Genomic DNA, 20816 nt, shown 5'->3' with positions numbered 1-20816 from the left:
TCAGGCGGCAGTCCAGGAGGCGCACTAAATGGGGCGAAGTTCGGCCGCAGGTGTTCTTGATGGCGCCGCCAACACCTACCGTCTGACAAAACGACATCAGCGATGTTATCGGTGGCTTTGTCAGTCACTCTTGCTGGCATCCAGGTTGGCCCCGAACGGAAATTCCGTGCGTAGATGTAGTCTCCGGGTCTTACGGGCGGTGTGGTTCGAGCTCCACCATCATGGACAATCTTCTGCTTGAGCTGCTTCAGCAAGACATTAGCTCTCATGCCCGGATGCAACAACGTTAGAGCACTCTTTAATTTACGGCCCATGATCAGCTCCGCTGGCGAGCACCCGGTAATTTCGTGGGGAGTAATCCTGTAATTGAAAAGAATACGGGCAAGTTGGCATGTAAAACTCCCTCCAACCGATTTCTTTAGCTTTGACTTGATGCACTCAACTGCCCGTTCTGCAGCCCCGTTTGACGCTGGATGGTATGGAGGTGTCAGTACTTGTTTGATGCCATTTCGATGCAGGAAGTTTTTGAATTCCTCGCTCACGAACGCTGGTCCGTTGTCGGACACCACTACGTCTGGCAATCCGTGAGTAGCAAACATAACCCTCAGGCATGGGATCGTTGCCTCTGCCGATGGTGTAGATATAGGCATGGCTTCTATCCACTTTGAAAATGCATCGATAACGATCAGCAAGTAGCGGCTCTTCAAAGGTCCAGCGAAGTCAATATGAAGGCGAGACCATGGTCTGTCCGGAAACGGCCATGGCGTCATCTCTACCGGCCGCGCAACCCTCTGGTGTTCTTGGCAGACCTGACACTGGCGAACTGCAGCGGTAATGTCCTCGTCCAACGAAGACCACCAGACGTGACTCCTGGCGATAGCCTTCATCTTGGTCATTCCAGGGTGCCCCTCATGAAGGAGTCGCAACACTTCATGCTGTAATGCACTTGGGATGACCACTCGCGATCCGAGAAGTATACAGTCTTCTTGCACGCTCATCTGAAGTTTTCGATCTGCGTAGAACCTGAACTCGGGATCACGTAGCTCAGCTCCAGACCATAAGGCATATCGTAGCTTCGCTAAGGTTGGGTCCTTGGAAGTAGCTTCCGCGACTACAGTTGACCGTAGCACCCGAGGATAAGCAGCCTCCAGCATGAAAACTTCCGCTGGCCTTTCCACAGGTTGAGCGTACACTGGTAGTGGTAGGCGACTCAAACCATCCGCGTTGGCAATGCTTGCTTCCGGCCGGTACATGAGCTTGTAGTTATACGCACCAAGCATCAGAGCCCAACGCATGATACGCGGTGAACACATCTCAGGTACGCGCTTGTCCTGAGAAAGCAAGCCCAGTAATGGTTTATGGTCCGTAATAGCCTCTAACTTGCGTCCCCAGAGGTATTGTCGGAACTTGGTTACGCCAAACATGAGCGCAAGAGCCTCCTTGTCGATATGACTGTAATTTCGCTCGGCTGGTTCGAGACTTCGTGATGCAAATGCGATTGGTCGTTCAGCCCCCGAGTCTTCTCTATGGGCCAGAACGGCGCCAACGCCGTACGGTGACGCGTCGCATTCGAGAACCACGGGTTTCTTGGGGTCATAATGCGCCAGCACTGCTGCTGAAACAAGTAGCTCCTTGCTCCTTTGGAAAGCACGTTCGTGGTCCTCACGCCACTCCCACGACACATTGGCCACAAGCAGCTCGTTCAAGGGATGCAACACACCATACAGCCCCGGCAGAAACCTGCGGTAGAAGTTGACTAGGCCTAGGTAACTCTGTAATGCCTTTGACATCTTCGGGTCTAGGCGCCTTCAGCACGGCCTCTACCTTTTCAGGGTTGGGTTGAAACCCCCCAGCCGTGACAACGTGACCCAGGTATTCAACTTGTCGTTCCAGGAAGGTACACTTATCAAGCTTTAATTTTAGCGCAGCTTGTTTCAGCCGGCTTAGGAGAAGGCCCATGTTTTTTAGATGGTCGTGGTCGTCACGTCCAGTCACAAGAACATCGTCGAAGTACACCACAACGTGTCTGAGCCCTTGTAGCAGATTTTCCATCTCCCGCTGGAAAATTGAAGGAGCAGATGTGACGCCAAAAGGCAAAAGCGTGTATTGGTACAGTCCTTTTGGTGTGTTGATAGTCACCAGCTTGCGGGATGCCTCGCCCAGTTCAACTTGCAGATGCGCATCCTTCAAGTCCAATTTGTTGAACTTCTCGCCACCGCTAAGACGGCTAAACAGGTCTTCAACGCGTGGTATCGGGTATTTTTCAGGCACTGTCACGGGATTAACAGTGACTTTGAAGTCGCCACATATCCGAATCTGGCCACTCCGCTTCAAAATAGGCACGATAGGCGCAGCCCATTCCGAAGTCTTGACTGGACGCAGCACTCCAACTCGTTCCATGCGCATCAGTTCCTCGTTGATGCGGTCGATCATTGCGAACGGAACAGGACGAGCCTTGAAGAACCGCGGCTTCGCGTTGTCTTCGATGGTTATTTTCGCGGACACTCCCTTGAATGTTCCCAAGGCGTCGTCGAAAACACTCGCATACTCAGCGACCAGTCCCTCAACCGACGTGATAGCCTTAACGTCCATCACATTGCGCAGCTCAATTCCGAGGCCTTTTATCCAGCCACGCCCCATAAGGGACGGGCAGCGCCCTGGGACGACGTACAACACGTCCCGGCACTCATGGTTTCCCAGTCATACAGTCGCAGGCAGGCTGCCTTGCACCGGGGACAGCTCACCGGTGTAACCTTTCAGCATGACGCTTGACGGTTCCAGATGACACGACGGAAATATGCGGCGAAAGGTCTCTTCCGACACGACAGACACACTTGCTCCCGTTTCAATTTCCATAATGAGTGAAGTTCCATTCACGGACACCTCAACCCTGTACGGGCTACCGTCATGATCCGGTGCGCGCACTTGCCACATTTCATAGACTTGCGGTGCCGGTGTCTCAGAGCGGCTTTCTTCGTCGGCTACGGTATGGATTGACTGATGCTTCCGGGAAAAAACCGCTCAACCACCTGCGCTCGTCACTGTAACTGCCTTGCCCTTGCATACTCGCGCCAGGTGCCCCTTGCTTCGACACTTGTGACAGACGCTACTTGCATGTCGACACTGCGTCGCCAGATGCTCACCTCCGCAGCGGAAACATGAAACTGGTTTATGCTTCTGCTTTCCTGTATCACGTGACACGGCATTCGTCGGCGCAACAGTCATTGGCATGGCTGTTGACAGCGCGCGAGAATCTTTGTTCGCCGCTTCCATCGCGATAACTGTCTTCTTTGCGGTATCAAGGGTCAAATCTGGTGACTCCAACAGTAGTCGCTGCATTGCCTCGTCGTTGACGCCTGCCACAATGCGGTCACGAAGCATTCTGTCTCGAAACGAGCCGAAAGCACAATCGTCAGCAAGTTTGTTCAGGCTAGCGAAGAAATCCCCAGCCGTTTCACCAGAATGACGTATCCTTGAATTAAACTTGAACGTTGCCACCACTTCCGATGGTCTCGGCGAAAAGTACTTCTTCAGTACGTCAAGGATCGTTCACAGGCTTGTTTCTGACGGCTTCGACGGTGACAGCAGGTTCCGCAGTAATGAATACGTGGCCGGTCCCAAACAGGTGAGAAGTACTGCTCGCTTTTTTTCATCTTCGACGTCGTTGGCTATGAAAAATTGTTCTACACGCTCTTGATACTCATCCCAGCTGTTGTTCCCACGTCGAACGGCTCAAGCTTGCCGACTCCAGGCATTCTCACTGATATACGGTAGAGAACACAGCCTCACAGGGGACGTTCCAGGCAGCACCAGCAGATGACACTTTCATCTTCGTCGCCACTGTCATAGCCAACTCGCGGAGAGCAGCTGAAGGAACAAGCAGCACGCTTGATACCGTGGAAAAACACTGGCCTTTATTTCCTATGCACTCATCTTTTATAGCAACCTGGTGATGACGTAACATGATGCATATCACACATCACATATCAGCGCGTGTAGCGGTGGCTATTATGTTACAGTAAACGCATTTATAAACGGGATCACTGTCTATATATTTCATTTTTAGAAAAAAGCGCGTCTGACAGGCCGGCTGAGTTTTGGAAGTATGTGCGCAAACGGTCGAGCAAAAGTGGCGAGTCCTTCAGGATACTGGACCCAAATGGAGTAGAAGTTCAAGCCGTTGCTGACTGTTTTGCCATGCATTTCTTATCTGTTTATAAGTCTCCAGCCTCTGTAGCTAGTAACGGTCGACAGGTTAAGGCAGTTGGCACAGCTGATGCTGTGTCGCTAGATGAAGGTTCCATTTCAGAATGCATTAAGCGCCTGAAACCATCCTTTTCAGCTGGCCCAGATGGCATCCCCTCTGCCATACTAAAAGCCTATGGCAGTATACTTGTACCAGTATTGACTACCATATTTAATAAGTGTCTGCATGCTTCATCTTTTCCTAGCATGTGGAAAACTGCTCGTGTTTTCCCAGTATTCAAGTCTGGCTGTAAAAGTGATGTCTCGAACTACCGCCATATTTCCCTTCTTTGTGCCGCATCCAAAATCTTTGAGCTTGCTCTTCACAAAATATTGTCTTTTGATGTAAAAAAATTCATTGATTGTGAATCAACATGGGTTTCTCGCTGGCCGCTCAACTGTGACTATTCTTGCCAGTTTCATGATGGAAGTCTCCACGCCTATTTCGCAGAGAGGACAGGTTGACGCTATTTACTGTGACCTCAGCAAAGCTTTTGACGTTGTCAGCCATTCGCTGCTTGTGGATAAACTTGCACACTTTGATGTTGATTCTTCAATTGTGAATCTCCTCCATAGCTATCTTCTTGATAGATCATGTTATGTTGCCGTTAATGGCCAAACGTCCTCTTTGTATAAAGCTACTAGTGGGGTTCCTCAAGGGTCGGTACTGGGCCCACTCCTCTTTTTAATTTATGTTAATGATGTTTCTTCTGTCATTCGGAATGCTTCTTTCCTTTTGTATGCCGATGACTTAAAGATATTTAAGGAAATTCATTCAGTTATCGATTGTCGCTTGCTGCAGTCTGATTTGTGTTCTTTTTCTGAATGGTGCAGGAGCAATAACTTCTCCCTAAATATTTCAAAAACCAAGGTAATGAGTTTTACTCGAAAAACATCTAGTGTGCCATTTTTATATTCTGTCAATTCTGTGTCGTTGTGTAAGGTATGTGAGATCAATGATCTAGGTGTTCTTTTTGATAGCACCTTACACTTTTCTGCTCACGCTAAGCGTATTGCTTTGCGGGGTCTTCGCACCCTAGGCTGTGTTCGCAGAATGTCTAGAGAATTCAGTTCTCCTATGCCCTTCCGAAAATTGTACACCGCGCTATGTCTTCCTCAACTTGAGTATGCATCTGTGATCTGGAATGTCATTCCTAATTCCAGCAGCAACGCCATTGAGCGAGTCCAGAAAAAATTCCTAAGCATTTACAACCATCGTTTCGCTAGAAATGACTCTGTATCTCGTTCTAACGCTGCTGGATTATTATCATTGCCATCACTTTGCTGCCGACGAAATCGCGCTGATCTGTTATTTCTTCACAAGCTTGTGCATGGTATCATATCTTGCCCTGTACTGCTCAACTGTCTTAATTTACGAATTCCACGTAAGCTGACCAGAGAGAATAGACCTTTTCATGTAACCGCCTGCCTCTGTGAACATTCGACCATTGGCAGGATACAACGTCTTTACAATGCTTACTTTTTGCAGCTAGATGTTTTTCACAGCTCCCAGTCGATGTTCTGATCCGAGCTTTGCACTGTACTTGCATAGCTTTGTACACTGTTGACTTTTTTATTATAATTTTTTTTCTTTCGACCATTGGCAGGATACAACATCTTTACAATGCTTACTTTTTGGAGCTCGATGTTTTTCACAGCTCCCAGTCGTTGTTCTGCGCCGAGCTTTGCACTGTACTTACATAGCCTCGTACACTGTTGTCTTTTTTTTCCTGCGCATAGTTGTATATGTGCAATTTTATAACGTTTTTTTTCCCTAATATTTTATTATGAATGTAGGCCTTTGTTTCTTTTTCCTTGCGCCAGTACAAAGACCTTACGGTTGTTCCTGGGCACGTTAAGTAAACGATTGATTGATTGATTCATTGATTCATTATTATTATTATTATTATTATTATTATTATTATTATTATTATTGACGACGACGTTTTACATATCGGGAACCAGTGTTGATTATGAGCTTGTTGATGTCATCTTTACCATGTTTTTTTTCTTCTATTTCCCTATCCCTTTCATCATTAGATATAACAGCTCACTATACTCCCCGTCCTTGCCAGGTATTTTGCCTACTTCTTCCTCTACTCTTGCGGCTATATTTGTTATATGTTTGTCGTTTCAATACGAGCTGCCAGACTTTGATTCTATGCACTTATTTCCAGTTTTATATCTCATTTGTAATGTTATTCGTTCGTGATCACTACCCAAGCTTTCAGTCCCTTCCTCGTCTATTCTCATTTCTCTCAGTTTGTGATAAATTCCTTCAGTCATGAGACAACAGTGAATGCTTGATTGTTTGTTTCCGACTTCCTACGTGATCTGCCCATCACATTTAGGCCCCGTGTTAACTATATCCAGACTATGTTGCTCGCAGAGATCTAGCAATAACTTCCCATTGGTGTCTGAATATCCGTCAAGGTCATGTATGTGGGCATTCATGTGCCATAGATGGATGATTTCGGCCCCATTACCAAATCCCTTAATATCCGCACTCATGCAATTCGCTATCTCCCGATTCTTTTCTTTGCATTTATTCCCTATCCACAAGTAGGCTACCCCTAGGCACGTTTTCTTTCCACCTATTGCGCTCAAATGCCAGAGGTGCTCTGAACACGTCTGTTTCACTCTAGCCCATTTGGCTCCGCGGTGAATTAGCAATCCTACACCCCCACCTTTTCTTTGTGATATGATCCTGTTGCACCCTTCCCAAATATAACTGTGAATATTTGGTAGATCTTCCGAGTCTCTGAGATGTATTTCTGTAGCCGCATGAACGCCTCTCTCTTCTTTGTTTAACTGCACCTCAATCTCTCAGCATTTTGCCTTTGTTTTTGCCACCCTGCATGTTTATGTAACTAAATCCAACAATTGCCTCCTCTTTTTTTCTTTTAAATTTTTTTCTAGTTTTTCGCAATACTGTCAGAGTCCTCCTGGTTGTTTTCTTTGTTACTAGTTACCCCGGACTCGGATGGGCCCGCGTGCCCCCAGGAAAGCTACTGCGCGTCCTGCCAGTCGCCAGCCCACCTCATCACCAAGCCTCTTATAGAAGTAAATTCTGTCTCCTTGGAAAACACGCCACCTGTGCACCTCCCTGTTTATTTTCACTGCCTCGAAACCTTTCGCTCGACTAATTCGCCATATGTCTTTGTTTGCATCGACAACCGCTCTTTGCAAGTTGCGGTTGCGCATTGGTGCCTCCGGTACTGTGCATACTACAATCTGCACCTGGGGGAACACGGCGCCTATGTCATCCACCCTTTTCACCAAGGTCGTCGCTAGTCCTCACGATCCTTTGTTTCAGACGTCATTTATCCCCCCCCCCCCGAAATTACCACGAGGTTAGGTCTGTGAGCTTTAGCTGCGAGTTTTTCACTCGCTTGCCTCATGACTGACCACAGCGTATGTCCTTTGAACCTCCCTATCGAAACTCTTTTATGGCCTTTCACCGTCTCCTTGATTGCCTCTGCGCATCGAACTAAATTCGAGTTACCGGCGATAATCACCTACTCAGACAGTCCTTCCGAAAGCTGCACCAGGCTGCTGACTAGGTGACTAGCGTGAGTCCGCTTTGTCCCCTCCCCCCCTCAAAATTACTTTCCGGAATGACCACTGTATCTGCCTTTGTCACGCCTGATGCTTCTTTCGCTTCTCCCCCACGGGCGGCCATCGCCCTAATGCTTCCGCTGTCACCTACATCTTCTTTGTTCACTTTGACAACCCTCGATAGGCGCGATCGCACTGAAAGTACGCCGCGCGTTCGAAGAAAAAAAGAGAACAAGTGCTCAATGTCACGAGGCTCGCGTGATGTACCTTGTTCCCCCGTGCCATCCCTCCCTGCTTACTTCCAGCGGGACGAGAGAAGCGAGAAAGCAATTACAGAGCGTTTGCAACACCGCTCGTATTGGACGGATTCTAAAAATTTTTGCGGCAGTCGATTCGTCAAGCAGTGAGCTCGTTTAGTGACGTCATTCCATGGCTACTTGGAGAAGTGTTGCAGGACCCCTTTAAAGGGACACTAAAGAGCGAAACGGTTTTTGTCATATTAGTTAAGTACCCTTTCACGACACGAAAAAACACCACGCTTGCGGCGAGAAGACGCTTAGTAAGCGAGAAAACGCGCAAAAAACATATGTGGGTGGCGACGCCACCTTGATGTTTCCGCACCTATCGCCGTGACGTCACATGTTTTGACGGCGCCTACTAGGAACTACATAGTTTCTAATCGGTAAAAATGAAGCACATTGCCCTCTGAGGGGGCCGTAGACTTACCATAAAATGTTTGCGGTAATTTTATTGAGCCAATGGCGCCAAAATACGATAGACTTTGAAATCCGTGACGTCACGCGGAGAGATTTCGGCGCGTAATTTAAAAATTAAACTTCGAACTTGATTTAACGACATTAGAGTTCTCGGAACACAATTTATCGATCTAAACCGATTCATTGTTTCTCTTTAGTGTCCCTTTAACGTGAACCTATATCGACGCATAGGGGAATCAAACCCGCGTGTTCAAGTAAATACAAGCGTAGCACCTCAGAGTTTGTTTATTACGCACTTCTTGCACGCCAGTAATCCGATATGGTTCTTGTCTGAACCGTGTTGGTCGCACAGCAACTGTTCAGTCGTGACCTTAAGATTATGATAATTGTCTACTCTGTAAAAATAAAGCAAAAAAAGAAAACTTCTCACGTCTGACATTTAGGTACTATAGACAAGCTCCTACAATCACTATTTATGCAAACATTCGTGTTGTGTTGCCTTCTTTCTTTTGTCTTAGTGCACTACTCTAGTATTTTCGGCGTAATTGCTTGTTACTGCTTATTTATTTATAGCGCAGTTTTGCTTGAATTCTTATGCTAAAATGTTCGTTCCGTGCATGCACTCAGGAGCGCGATATTCGAGTTAGTTCTGTGAAATGGGGTACGAGAATCAAGCATTTTTAACCGCTCCAATGCAACCCTATAACTAGGGCTCCGTCTTTTCGGTTTTATCCGAAAAAAGTCCGATAAAGATTCGCCAATAAAATTTCTGAGAATTCGGATTTATCCGATAAACTCTGATTTCAAGGGCCAGTATGACCTGGACCAACACCAATTCGCCCAACTTTTTATTCTACTGGCTCCGTTCTTTATCGAAAGGGCAAGTTCTAAGCGCTCATTGATACAACTTCTGGTTTGACCGATTTAATGTTTACCGCGCGTAGCTGTATTTGGCGACGTAGCTGTATTGTGCTCCGACTTAGCTTCCTACATGCAGAAGCTTCACAAGTACTTGCAACTCTCCAACCCCGAATTCAAGGCGCTTCACTTCAAAGATCCGCGCCACCCACTCAGCAACGCTCTGAAGGATGGAATCTGGACGAGCTCGTTTAACGTAGTCAATAGTTTGTCGTGCACTTACCTGCCCTGTTGAAGTCGTCGCGGGAGCTGCGCCCTAAGTTTTGGTCTTGTGTGCTTGGCCATGGGCATGTCCTTGATGTCGCTGAAAACCGTATGTCCGTCGAGGTGGTTCTCTCTTCATAAAGCTCTAGAAGATATTTTGGACTACTGGCGCGCCATTATGTTTTTCTTGGGAAGCGACAAAGCCAAGCGAACGAAGTGTGAGAAGCTCAAGAGTCCTTTTTCGTTGCCTGAAGCCGTACACGACTTGCTCGTTGAGATGATGTTTCTGAAGACCAATTCGTGTGCTGTGCTCTCAATCATTAAGGAAATGCAGAGAGTACCCTTGCACACCAAGTTTATCTCATCTGGGGGTTCGTTTGCACGCGCTCATCAGTCAATGGCGTGATCCAACCGAGGTCTTCGCATCAGATGTCACAAGCCTGTTCGACCTCCTTGACGAGAATGACCGCTTATCGACTGTCGCAGACATTCACGATACCATACGCTGCTGTCTCTGAAAAGTGAAGACATACATCTGAGAGGAACCTGTGCGATCAACTCCAATGCACCAAAGAATTGTCTTGGTACTGTGTTCAAATTGTGAATCCAAATGAATCATGAGCTGCCCTGCGCGTTCTAAACCTATGCGTCTACTTTTTCAATTAGTCATTCTTGAAACTGACGACATGAGCATGTTTTTGCGAACTATCAGTGCTATGAAATATGTAACATTGTTGAACCCCTGTCGTTTTGTAGACTTCACAATGTCCAGTGGTCAGTGCTTTCTCGCTGCGCGCTGCGTCTTCTGGCGCTTCCGGTTTCTAGCGGTAACGTTGAAAGGGCATTTTCAAAGCTGAGAGTCGTCAATCGAAAAGAGCATACTTCGATCACTGACAGAAACCTCGCAAAGTATGCTTGCGCGTTTTACAATATGCTTTAAGCTAAGCTTGTTATATGCACAAATAGAGGTGTTTTGTGTTGAAGTATTTCGCTTGTGCATATATGTTTTTGTGCATTCAAACCTTAAAATGTGCTTCGTGTGTTTTGATGTTTTAGTACTGAGATATGAATTGATCTAAAATTTTAGGGATTTTGACAATAATGCAAAACTCCGAATTTCGGAGAATTAAGGATTTGCGAAAAATGAACTCTGATAAACGCTGAATTTCCGCCAAGAATATAAACTCCGATAAACACCCGCCGATTTTCAAGAAATATAAGCACCGAAAACACGGAGCCCTACCTATACATTATCTACAGGCATAACGTACTGAGAAACAGCGTTACCTGATAAGGAAAAAGAAACTACGACAAGACGAAAAGACAAGAGTTTCGCGTGCTTGTATAATTCTTATTTTAGCGTGCTTCCATTCTTCGTCCTTGTCTATCGGAACCGAATTGAGCATGTCCATGACCTGACGCAGGAAAACGAAGACCTGCGCGAAGAACACCAGCGGTCGAAGTGATGTGGGCGGAGGTGCTATTCTCGTTTCTGCTGGTGGTGTTTTCCGCTTCGCTGTCGTGGTTCCTGCGACGGAAGAGGAAGCTAGGCCACTTCCGACGTCATGGCATCCCGGGACCCGAGCCAGACTTCTTCTGGGGAAACTACTTGCAGCTCAAGGAGGACCGCATAGAAGTGAGTTCACGCCAGCAGGCTTAAGGAGGCTTGAAATAGGAGGGACTGAGAGTAAGTGCACATACAAGTCCCCAAGAAGTTGCCAAATAAACCGACTTATTGCACCGTGCTTCACATAGAACCCTTGCTTTGCGCGCATGCCTCACCTCGTGTCATCTGCACAATTCAAGAATATTTCAGACGCCGGTTGTTGACTCTCGCCTTTACCAGCCCCTGCTACCTCGCTGTAGCAGACATGTTCTCCGGCTCGTCTGTCCTATGAAACATGGATCAGTCTAACATGCGTTATAACCATGGCTAGCCTCAATGCTGCGTCCGCCTGTGTTTTTCTTTCGCAAAATATGGTGACTTTAGTGGCTGAGTGATGAGTCTGAAAAAGTCCGATGCACACCGTGCGCTGCAGCACCGTGTGGACCAATAAGTTCGGGTTCACGGGTGCTGCTGCCTTAAGCAGCGACCTGTAGATGTAGTCGCCACCTCAATGTATACTTTAATGACGTTAAAGCAGCGCGCTAGAGCAACTGTTCTAGACGCGTCTTAAAGATGTCGCTGCTTACTTGCAGGCCACCTGAGGTAGTTACAGCTAAATAAAACTTTCGCGCATTACCCTTACAAAAATGGATTTAGACAGTCTATAGAGTGTCTGTAGACTTCTTGTAGATGAGTTCGTCTTTATGAAGATTTAGTATTTTGCCTAAAGAAAATCTTTTGACAATCTATATACAAAACTTTATAAATGACGGGTCATTTTTTGTTTACTTGCGTTCTCTAGATTGTCTATACACAAAAGTTTTAAAAAGCGTATGGTTCTTTTTTTCTATTGTTAGTCTATATACAATCTATAGGCAAAAGTTAAGTTGAAGAAGTTTGTTTTTTGTCTAATCCCAGTGTATAGATTGTCTATAAACAAAAGTTGACAAATTGGTGTTATTTCCTATTGTCAAATCCCGGTCTATAGACTGTCTAAAGAAAGAAGCTAAAGTGGAGTTATTTAATTTTTTGCTGAAAATAAGGTTTTTCATGGAAATTTTATCAGACGTGTGTACTTTATGCAATTTTGCTACCTTTTTTTGTTTATATAACATCTAAGCATGCACTCCTTATTGCCCCATTGGGTCCTAGCCGTAAGGTATGTTAAAAAAAAGCCGCACCTCCCCGAAGAGGATCGTGAGGAAATGCGAATGCATTTGGGTGCACCCGATGAGTGTGCGATTATTTAATGTTGAGAGACGAGAGTGCGCACGTAGAGGCGTAAAGCTCGATTTGCATTGTGTTACACTTCGTCCTAGTGGTATCGTTGCCGCGAGACATTCGACTTCACCGACTTCCATCGCTATCAAGACACCAAAGCGCGCGCTCCCTGCATAATACATATAGGTCCGAGCGCGAGAGGAGGAGCGCCCGAGCTCTCTCTTCGCGATGCGAGCGCCCTCACCGGGTACACTCCTCCTCTCCCTTACCCTCCGCCGCTCACCACCTGCTCCGGTTGCTGGGCGCGGCGCAGCTGTTGCTAGGGGCGAGGAGGAGCGCGCGCGGAGAGATAACACCTGTGCGCACGCCGGCCAGGTACGCAGGACAACACCCGACTAAGAAATGCATTCGCATTTAAAAGAACTAAGGGTGCTCGTTAATTAATTGAACCACAATGTGAAATTGAGCAGGAATGCGTTTTTTTATATCTCATTAACACATTCTGGCGCACATGGCACATATATATTTCCCCTCGTAACTCGCATGCTCACATTAGAACTAAACCTCCCCTACGCAATGTGCAACCTATGTGTACCTCCCCTACGCAATGCCTGACGGCGATGTAGGTGAAGTGTGAATAAAAAAAAAAGATGTCTCCAGTAAGTATGTCGCACTCTATGGCTCACTGAGTGGATGTACTGCAAGGACTGTGTGGTTCTTTCCGCCTTCGTTGCTACAATGCAAAGGGCAATGTATTTCGTGGAATACTGGAAAGCGCAGCTTTGAAGCGGGACGATGGGCAAACAGTGAACAGAGTACAACAGCTCTTTTTAGATGTGAAGCATCTTATAGCGGAGTTCAATCCGGCGGTGGTGGTGGTGTGCGGCGTGACCACCCTTACTGCGCATGCGCAAACCTTCTCCAATCCCTCTCTCACCTTTCCCTCTCCACATCACTTCTCCCCTTCCCTTTCCCCCTCTCATTTCCCTTTCCCATCCCCCTCCACTTTCCCTCTCCACCCCTCCCCTCCCCTGCCATCTCTCCTCCTCCCCTTTCCCCGCCCCTCCCCACTTCCCCTCTCCACTTTCCCCCTCACCGTTCCACCTCTGAAACGCGGGCTCTACATGCCGAAACACTGCTTCGCATCGCCTCATGGTCTCCTTTAGCGGGAGATGGTGTGGTTTTTCAAGACACAAATAGCAGGGCCCACTGCAGTGCTTTCATTTTTGTTGCTGTTCAATATACAGTATTTCACCATTCTTTTCATATACGAAGCACTGTGCCCAGAAACCAATTTTGTTAAAACTATTTTGCGAATTAGCTGTAGCCCTTTCGCTAGCTCATTATATTTGTTCATTTTCATGACATTTTCAGAAGGTAATATGTTAATTAAGATGTTCTTCAACAAATATGCATTTTTCTGTTTTCATTACGACGACGTGCAATGTAATTTTAAATCGTGTTTCAGTAAGCGATTTCAAATTGATAATGTGTGTATGCACTTGCTTACATCTCCCGCTTAGAATATATTAATCTAAATTAACAGGGAACATGAATAAGAAAGACGTTGTAGCTGAATCGCCCTAAGGGCGAGGCATCGATGGTGACACTGGCTCGGTGCAAATTTCAAAGAGATATCACTCGGCACCGCGGACACTTGATGTCAAAGGCTCAAGTTTTCCACATGCTTGTGATCATACACACAGACACGGCCATGAGGGCAACAGCTGTTACAGATAGTAGTGAAAACGGACCGTTCGTTACATATCGTGTACACGAACGGTCCTCGAACGGTATGTTTAAACAGCGAGCACTGGAAATACAATTGAAAAATCGCTCAGAAGCGGCCTCCCCACAAAGGAGTTGCTTTTTCGTTCAGGCACTGCCGTGAAGGCCAAACCCCATATACGCGAAAATGCACGCGAAAGCGACGAATGACGCGACGTAGATCGTCTTCGCGCAAGCGGTCGCTTGGATGGGCAAACCCCATTCACGCGACGGCCTCGGCGAGCGATCTCCACTGTTGCTGGCATGAGGGCGTTTACTGAGCGGTATGCAAACATATCCCTTACAAAAATATGTTTGGACAGTCTATATGGAGTTTGTAGACATCTGTCGATAAAATCAATTGACGTTCTATAGCTGTGTTCTTTAGACTGGTCTATAGACAGTCTATGGAATAGTGGCCACACTCGTTTTTATAGACTAGTTTACAAGAAAGTCTAAGTCTATAGATTGGTTATAGAAGGTCTGTAGATAAATAAAAATTCATGCGTTTAGACCGACGTCTGCAGAATGTCTATAAACAAAAGGCTATAGTCTCATAAATTTACTTTGGTTCACTTTTGCCTATAAACTATCCACAGAAAAATGTCTGTAGATTATTCTAGGCTATTCCTATGACCCAGTATATAGAGTGTCTACGGATTTATTACCTCACAAATATACTGTGGTCTACAGATTGCCTATAGGCAGTTCCTGTAGATTACTGATGTATAAATTTATCCCAATAAATTCTGGAAAAGAAAACCAGGCAAAGCACACAGAAAAGAATGACAAGCACAACCGCTGACTTACAACAGAGCTTTAATCAGAAAAAGATACAAAAATATAAAAACTTACGACAAAGCATGCGCGAAAAATAAATGCAGACCCATTTTTGCATACAATGTAACGAAGCTACTTCTCCGTTAACAGAACATTTACTAGACAGACTATGTATGGTTCATCAAACGAAGAAAATATGGATTGGCAGGAGCAGTATTTGCCCCAATTTTTCTCACACAGATACAGCAACAAGGAGAGCATGCACTCGCTTAACAAGTTTAATTGAACTGAAGCGCACATCCACCAACGATAATTTTCATGTACCTGGTGTGCTACTTCGAATGAATTAAGTTTGTAGTTGTATGTGTGTACTTACTGTTACTACGAGTTCAAAACTTGTTTCAGACAAATGCATTGCCTTACAGTGATCCTCGTGTATAAACCTAATGAACGAGCGAATGGGAATTTTTTTCGAGGGCCTCGTTTCTTTGTTAGACGCAACCAAATTAATCGAACAGACAATTAAGCCTGGGAAGGGATAGCGGACATTAACTGTCGTCTTTAAAGGGACGCTAAAGAGCAAAACGATTTTTCTCATATTAGGAAAGTACTCTTTCACGATACCAAAACCACCACGCTTGCTGCGAGAAGATGCTTAGTAAGCAAGAAAATATGCAAAAACAAAATGTGGGTGGCGACGCCACCTTGAAGTTTCCGCACCATTCGCCGTGACGTTATATGTTTTGATGGCCTCTACTAGGGACTACGTAGTTCCTAATCGGTAAAAATGAAGTACATTGTCCTCTGAGGGGGCCAGAGACTTGACATACCAGGTTTGGGGTAATTTTGTTGAACAAATGTCGCCAAAATAAGATAAATACACTTTGAAATCAGTGACGTCACGCGGGAAGGTTTCGGCGCGAAATTTAAAAATGAAACTTTGACCTTGTTTTTCTCCTCTATTAATAAACCTATGGTGGCGAAATTAACGACATTGGAGTTCTCAGAGCCCAATTTATCGATCTAAACCGATTCATTGCTTCTCTTTAGTGTCCCTTTAATCGTAGTGTAGTAATAGTGGCGTACGTTGAAATTGATTACAGTGGACGAAACATCACCCTTTCCGTCGGTGGGATCTAATAATAATAATAATAATAATAATAATAATAATAATAATAATAATAATAATAATAATAATAATAATAATAAGGCTTTATTTCTTCTGTAACATTACAGAAAGGTGGCAAGAGCAAAAGGCACCAAGGCCTGACAGAGGCTCCTGCTCCGTTCACGAATTTGGCTGCAGCGAACAGATTATTTGTACAATAAAGACATCTGGTACATTACCATATTACAATATAACAAAATATAACAGCAAATGACACGAAGCAATGACACATTTGTAAAAGTTGAACACATTGTCCGATTCAGTTATACATCACTAACATCAGTAGCATTCCAGTAAAACATACTTTGAGATAATTAGTGGAATTAGAAGGAAGTTATCTATATGCAATTTTGTTTTCAATTAGCAATGATTTAAACGAACTCTTAGGAAGTGTATTGAAATCAGTAAATTCTGGACGATTTAGCAATGCCGGGATTTGATAACCAATGTGCTGTTTGCCATAATAGGTTCTTGTCCGCGTGGTTCGAATAAGTGTCTTACGAAGCGAATAATGAGCTTGCGCTTGTGGCTCATATGCGATGGGCAGTTTATTAGCTTTTATGTGTTGCAATAATTTATAATAATAAATCTGAGAGGCCTTCAGTAGGTCATATCGCAGAAACAAAGGTTCTGAACTCAAGTGTTGCGGCTTCCCGTGGTAATTTTCGAAAAATCTGAGCACCCTTTTTTGTAAAATAATAAGTTTCTTATAATTCTGGGTATAGGTAGTGCCCCATACTAGTATACAGTACGAGAGCCTAGAGTAAAATAACGAATAATATAGCACCTTTTTTTAACCACATGGGTACAATGTCGCGTATCTTAAAGAAGCAACCAGTAATTTTGCTCAGATCAGCCGTAACGTTAGTAACGTGAGTATTCCATGACAGATCCTCTTTAAACCATACACCTAAAAATTTTAGTGTTCGCACCTGTTCCAGTTCAGCCCCCCGAAACTTCAAGGTAGTTTTACAATTACGTGGTTTATTAATTGGCGCAAATATTATATACTTACTTTTGTTCACATTCAACTGCAACTTATTAATGTGCAACCAATTTGATAGCTGATCTAAATAAGTATTAACTGTACTTTGCAACACGGTCAATGAACTGTCGGCAAAAAACACATTAGTATCGTCGGCATACATTATTAGTTGTTGGCAAAATGGAATGAGAGCAAGATCATTAATATAAACATTGAACAATAGCGGACCCAATATAGACCCTTGAGGAACACCGTTTACAATTTTTAATTGCTGTGATTTTACATTATTGATTGTAACATACTGGTACCTATTTGTTAAGTAACTTTGCACCAATTTTAGTGCAACACCACGAATACCATAATCGTGCAGCTTATCTAAAAGTACGTCATGATTCACCGAATCAAAAGCTTTCCTCAAGTCTATGAATAGGCCTATAGAATACAACCTTTGTTCAAAGTTCTCTGTAATTTCATGTTTAGCTTTCAGTAGCGCTTTCTCGCACAATATTCCTTTTCGAAATCCGTGCTGTGCCTCGCGCAAAATATTGTACTTTGTCATGAAGCAATCAATGCGGACGTTCATTATTGTTTCAAAAACTTTAGATAATACAGGTAGCACGGAGATTGGCCGATAACTGTTGGTACTATGATCTGTTCCTCCTTTATGAATTGGGCATACTCGAGCTATTTTAAGCACATCGGGAAATATACCGCACTCAAACATTGAGTTAACAACGTGGGCAATGGGGTCAGAAATTATGTCTGCAATGTGTTTGACTGGAAGTGAAACTATATCGTCGTTACCTGAAGGACAATCATTTTTAAGCTTCCCAATTATTTTTTCAACTTCATGCGCTGTTGTAGGGGAAAAAAAACCATAGAGTTTAGAAGGCTCTTTCTTTCCAGCTTCACAGTGTGCGACAGGCCAACTGGTAATACATATTCACCACTGCGTATAAACTGAGCATTTAGTGCTTCAGCAGCTGTTTCATCGCTTAGAGTGCCCTGAGCCGACGTTACCTGTATGGTATTACTTGTATTTTTTCTGTCAGTAATATCATTTACAGCCTGCCAGACTTTTCTTGAGTTGTCTGAAATCCTGGAAAACAAATTTTCGTAGTACTGTAGCTTAGCACGTTTTAAATCAGTATTAAAGCTTATTACGATAACTTTTAAACTCGGATGGTTTAGCCAGATCTCGGCTTTTGACAAAAGAGTGGTATAATTTGTTTTTAATTTTTATTCGGTTCAAGAGCGTAACAGTAACCCATGGTTTTCTGTTTTTGTTTTTGCGTTTCCTACTGGATTTAAGAGGAAAAGCCCGATCGTAATAATGTTTGAGCTTGTCATAAAAAAGATTGTATGCTTTATTAGGGTCCGTGGTAGTCATCACGAATTCCCAGTTTACTTTTTGGACAAGCGAGCGAAAAGCTTCTAGCGAATGAGAATTAATGCACCGATAAAAGGAAGTGCATGTTTTAATGGCTTGGGCTTTTATCGACGGCAGGAAACAGAAAACTGGCAGATGATCGCTGATATCCCGCGTTCACAGACCAACAGAAGCGCTAAGGCAAGACACATTTGTGATGCAAACGTCAAGTAGCGTGGCACTTTCAGCCGTGAGCCGAGGAGGTAGGTTGACTAGGTTTCCACATGCATAGGATTTTATTATGTTGTTAAATGCTCTTGTACTTACATCATTGCCTAGCATGTTAAAATTCACATCGCCAATAATTACAAACATAGAACCAGTGTTACTTAGATTGTTTAACAGGTCTTCCACAAAATTGAGAAAATGGCCTTTGCTGCCGCATGGCGGCCTATACATAACGCAGAAGTACCCACATTTTATAGGAATGACAAGACATTCTACATTTTCATTCATGACACTATATTCCCGTTCTACGTCATACTGAATCTGTCTTTTCACATACATGGCAAGACCGCCACCGCGGCGATTTTTTCGTGTTAGTCCTTCATACGTATATCCATCAAATTGTGAATCCATAACCTTCTAGTAACGCGTCTGGCACTTCCCCGGTTACTTCGTTGGGTATTTATGCATTTGTAATCTCTAGGAGTCTCAGCCAGCGCCGCACATAGCCCAGGCGGCGAGTTTGGAACATTCATTTTTGACAGAGGGCATCACGTGGCACTTGATCTTAGCACTACGTCATAATAATATCTGGGGTTTAACGTCCCAAAACCACGATATGATTATGAGAGACGCCGTAGTGGAGGGCTCCGGAAATTTGGACCACCTGGGGTTCTTTAACGTGCACCTAAATCTAAGTACACGGGCCTCAAACATTTTCGCCTCCATCGAAAATGCAGCCGCCGCGGCCAAGATTCGATCCCGCGACCTTCGGATCAGCCGTCGAGCGTCATAACCACTAGACCACCACGGCGGGGTCTTAGCAGCACGTGGCAGCTGACCAATAAACCGTCGCATGCTAACTTGATGCTTTAAGTCTACCGGGGCGACGCCCTCGCTGAATCTACGAAAGAAGGGGATCTTTTCGATCGTTCTGGTTGTGCATAAAAAAGAAACGAGGCCCTCGAAAAATCCCCTTTTTTTTCTTTCATTCACCGCGAAGTCCTTGCCCCGGCTGACTTATGCCTCAAGTTCGCATGCGACGTTTTATCGGTCAGCCGCCGCCTCATGGAAAGATCGCGTGCCACGTGACGCACTCTGCCAAAAAGAGTGTTCCACACTCACCGCCTTGAGTACGAGTGGCACTGGCTAACACTCCAAGGGACTACATATACATAAATACCCAGCGAAGTGTACGGCGAAGCGCTTTCCGTCGTAGCTCAAACGGCTGAGCATCGGGCGTTTAGATACCATCAACGCAAAGGGCGATTTTCCGTTCACTTTATGCCATTTCGATTTAGGCCATTATTACTACACTACAGTTAAAGCCAACAATTAAAGTCCGCTATGCTTTCCCTTGGCTAATCGATTGATTTGGTTGTGTCTGTACACACCCAAGAGCTGCGATCCGCGACAGACAGACTAAAAGCTTTACTATAGAACAATTACGTCCATTCTTTGCAAAAGCGAGCGCGGCACCGTAGACGGCGACGCAGCAACGAACACATAGCCTCTCAGCAGCATGGCGTATGGGCACCGTGCATACGTTAGGAGCCGCCACAGTCGCGCGCTGCCTTCAGCGCCAAAGCGGCCGCGGCAGCAGATTTGGCGGGATAAGGGAGCAGACGACGCAGGCGGCGGCAAGCCACTGCGCCGTGCATTGGTGCTTCGCTTGAGGAGTTTTATTTCCCCTTTGCTTCCAAAAGACGTCAAATTCTTAGCGGCTGTCACAGAACGTAGCGTTAGCGCGTGTGCTTCTTTTCGCCAGACCTCGTGTGTCCTCAGGCGAACGCGGCAACATAAAATGCATGACGTGGGGGAAGACAACGGAGGTGACGAGCCCGTTGAGCGAAACTGCGCACGTGTAACGCGGGCCGCCTCGCTCACTAAACAATCAGAGCTTATCACACTCGGGCTAACGTGGCAGTGAACTCAGCGGCAGCTTGAAACTGGCGACCCCAGCAATTGCGCTGTCACGGCCACTGGATGAAAAAACGCTTTCCATCTGTATGAACCTGTAGCGCTTAGAAAATATCGATGGATTGTACGCTGGG

The 20816-nt window shown here is 45.2% G+C and overlaps 2 protein-coding genes across 3 annotated transcripts in view; one reads left to right on the top strand and one right to left on the bottom strand.

The window, feature by feature from the left end:
• LOC119389244 (cytochrome P450 3A7) overlaps positions 1-20816 on the top strand; it is a 366480-nt gene that overhangs the window by 118822 nt on the left and 226842 nt on the right. For both annotated transcript variants that reach the window (XM_037656451.2, XM_049413487.1), the window contains exon 2: positions 11066-11277. In XM_037656451.2, coding sequence (XP_037512379.1) covers positions 11107-11277 — 171 coding nt within the window. In that variant the 5' untranslated portion in view covers positions 11066-11106. The remainder of the gene's footprint in view (positions 1-11065; positions 11278-20816) is intronic.
• Positions 304-2640, bottom strand: LOC125756955 (uncharacterized protein K02A2.6-like). The gene is made up of 3 exons (XM_049412040.1): positions 2114-2640; positions 411-1740; positions 304-360 (listed from the first exon to the last, which is right to left on the bottom strand). Exons 1-3 carry the CDS (start codon positions 2638-2640, stop codon positions 304-306), a joined length of 1914 nt encoding a protein of 637 aa, XP_049267997.1.

The sequence above is a fragment of the Rhipicephalus sanguineus genome, chromosome 1 (genome assembly GCF_013339695.2).
Source record: "Rhipicephalus sanguineus isolate Rsan-2018 chromosome 1, BIME_Rsan_1.4, whole genome shotgun sequence".
Classification (NCBI taxonomy): domain Eukaryota; kingdom Metazoa; phylum Arthropoda; class Arachnida; order Ixodida; family Ixodidae; genus Rhipicephalus; species Rhipicephalus sanguineus.
The sequence above is the reverse complement of the archived record's forward strand: the minus strand, read 5'-3'. Positions and strand labels throughout refer to the sequence as shown.

Coding starts and splice junctions, on each gene's coding strand:
- LOC125756955 (XM_049412040.1), bottom strand. CDS start 2,640: ATGGGGCGTGGCTGGATAAAAGGCCTCGGAATTGAGCTGCGCAATGTG. Junction 1,741..2,113: donor ATCAACACACCAAAAGGACT/GTACCAATACAC, acceptor CTTCTACCGCAG/GTTTCTGCCGGGGCTGTATG. Junction 361..410: donor AGTCAAAGCTAAAGAAATCG/GTTGGAGGGAGT, acceptor TTTCAATTACAG/GATTACTCCCCACGAAATTA.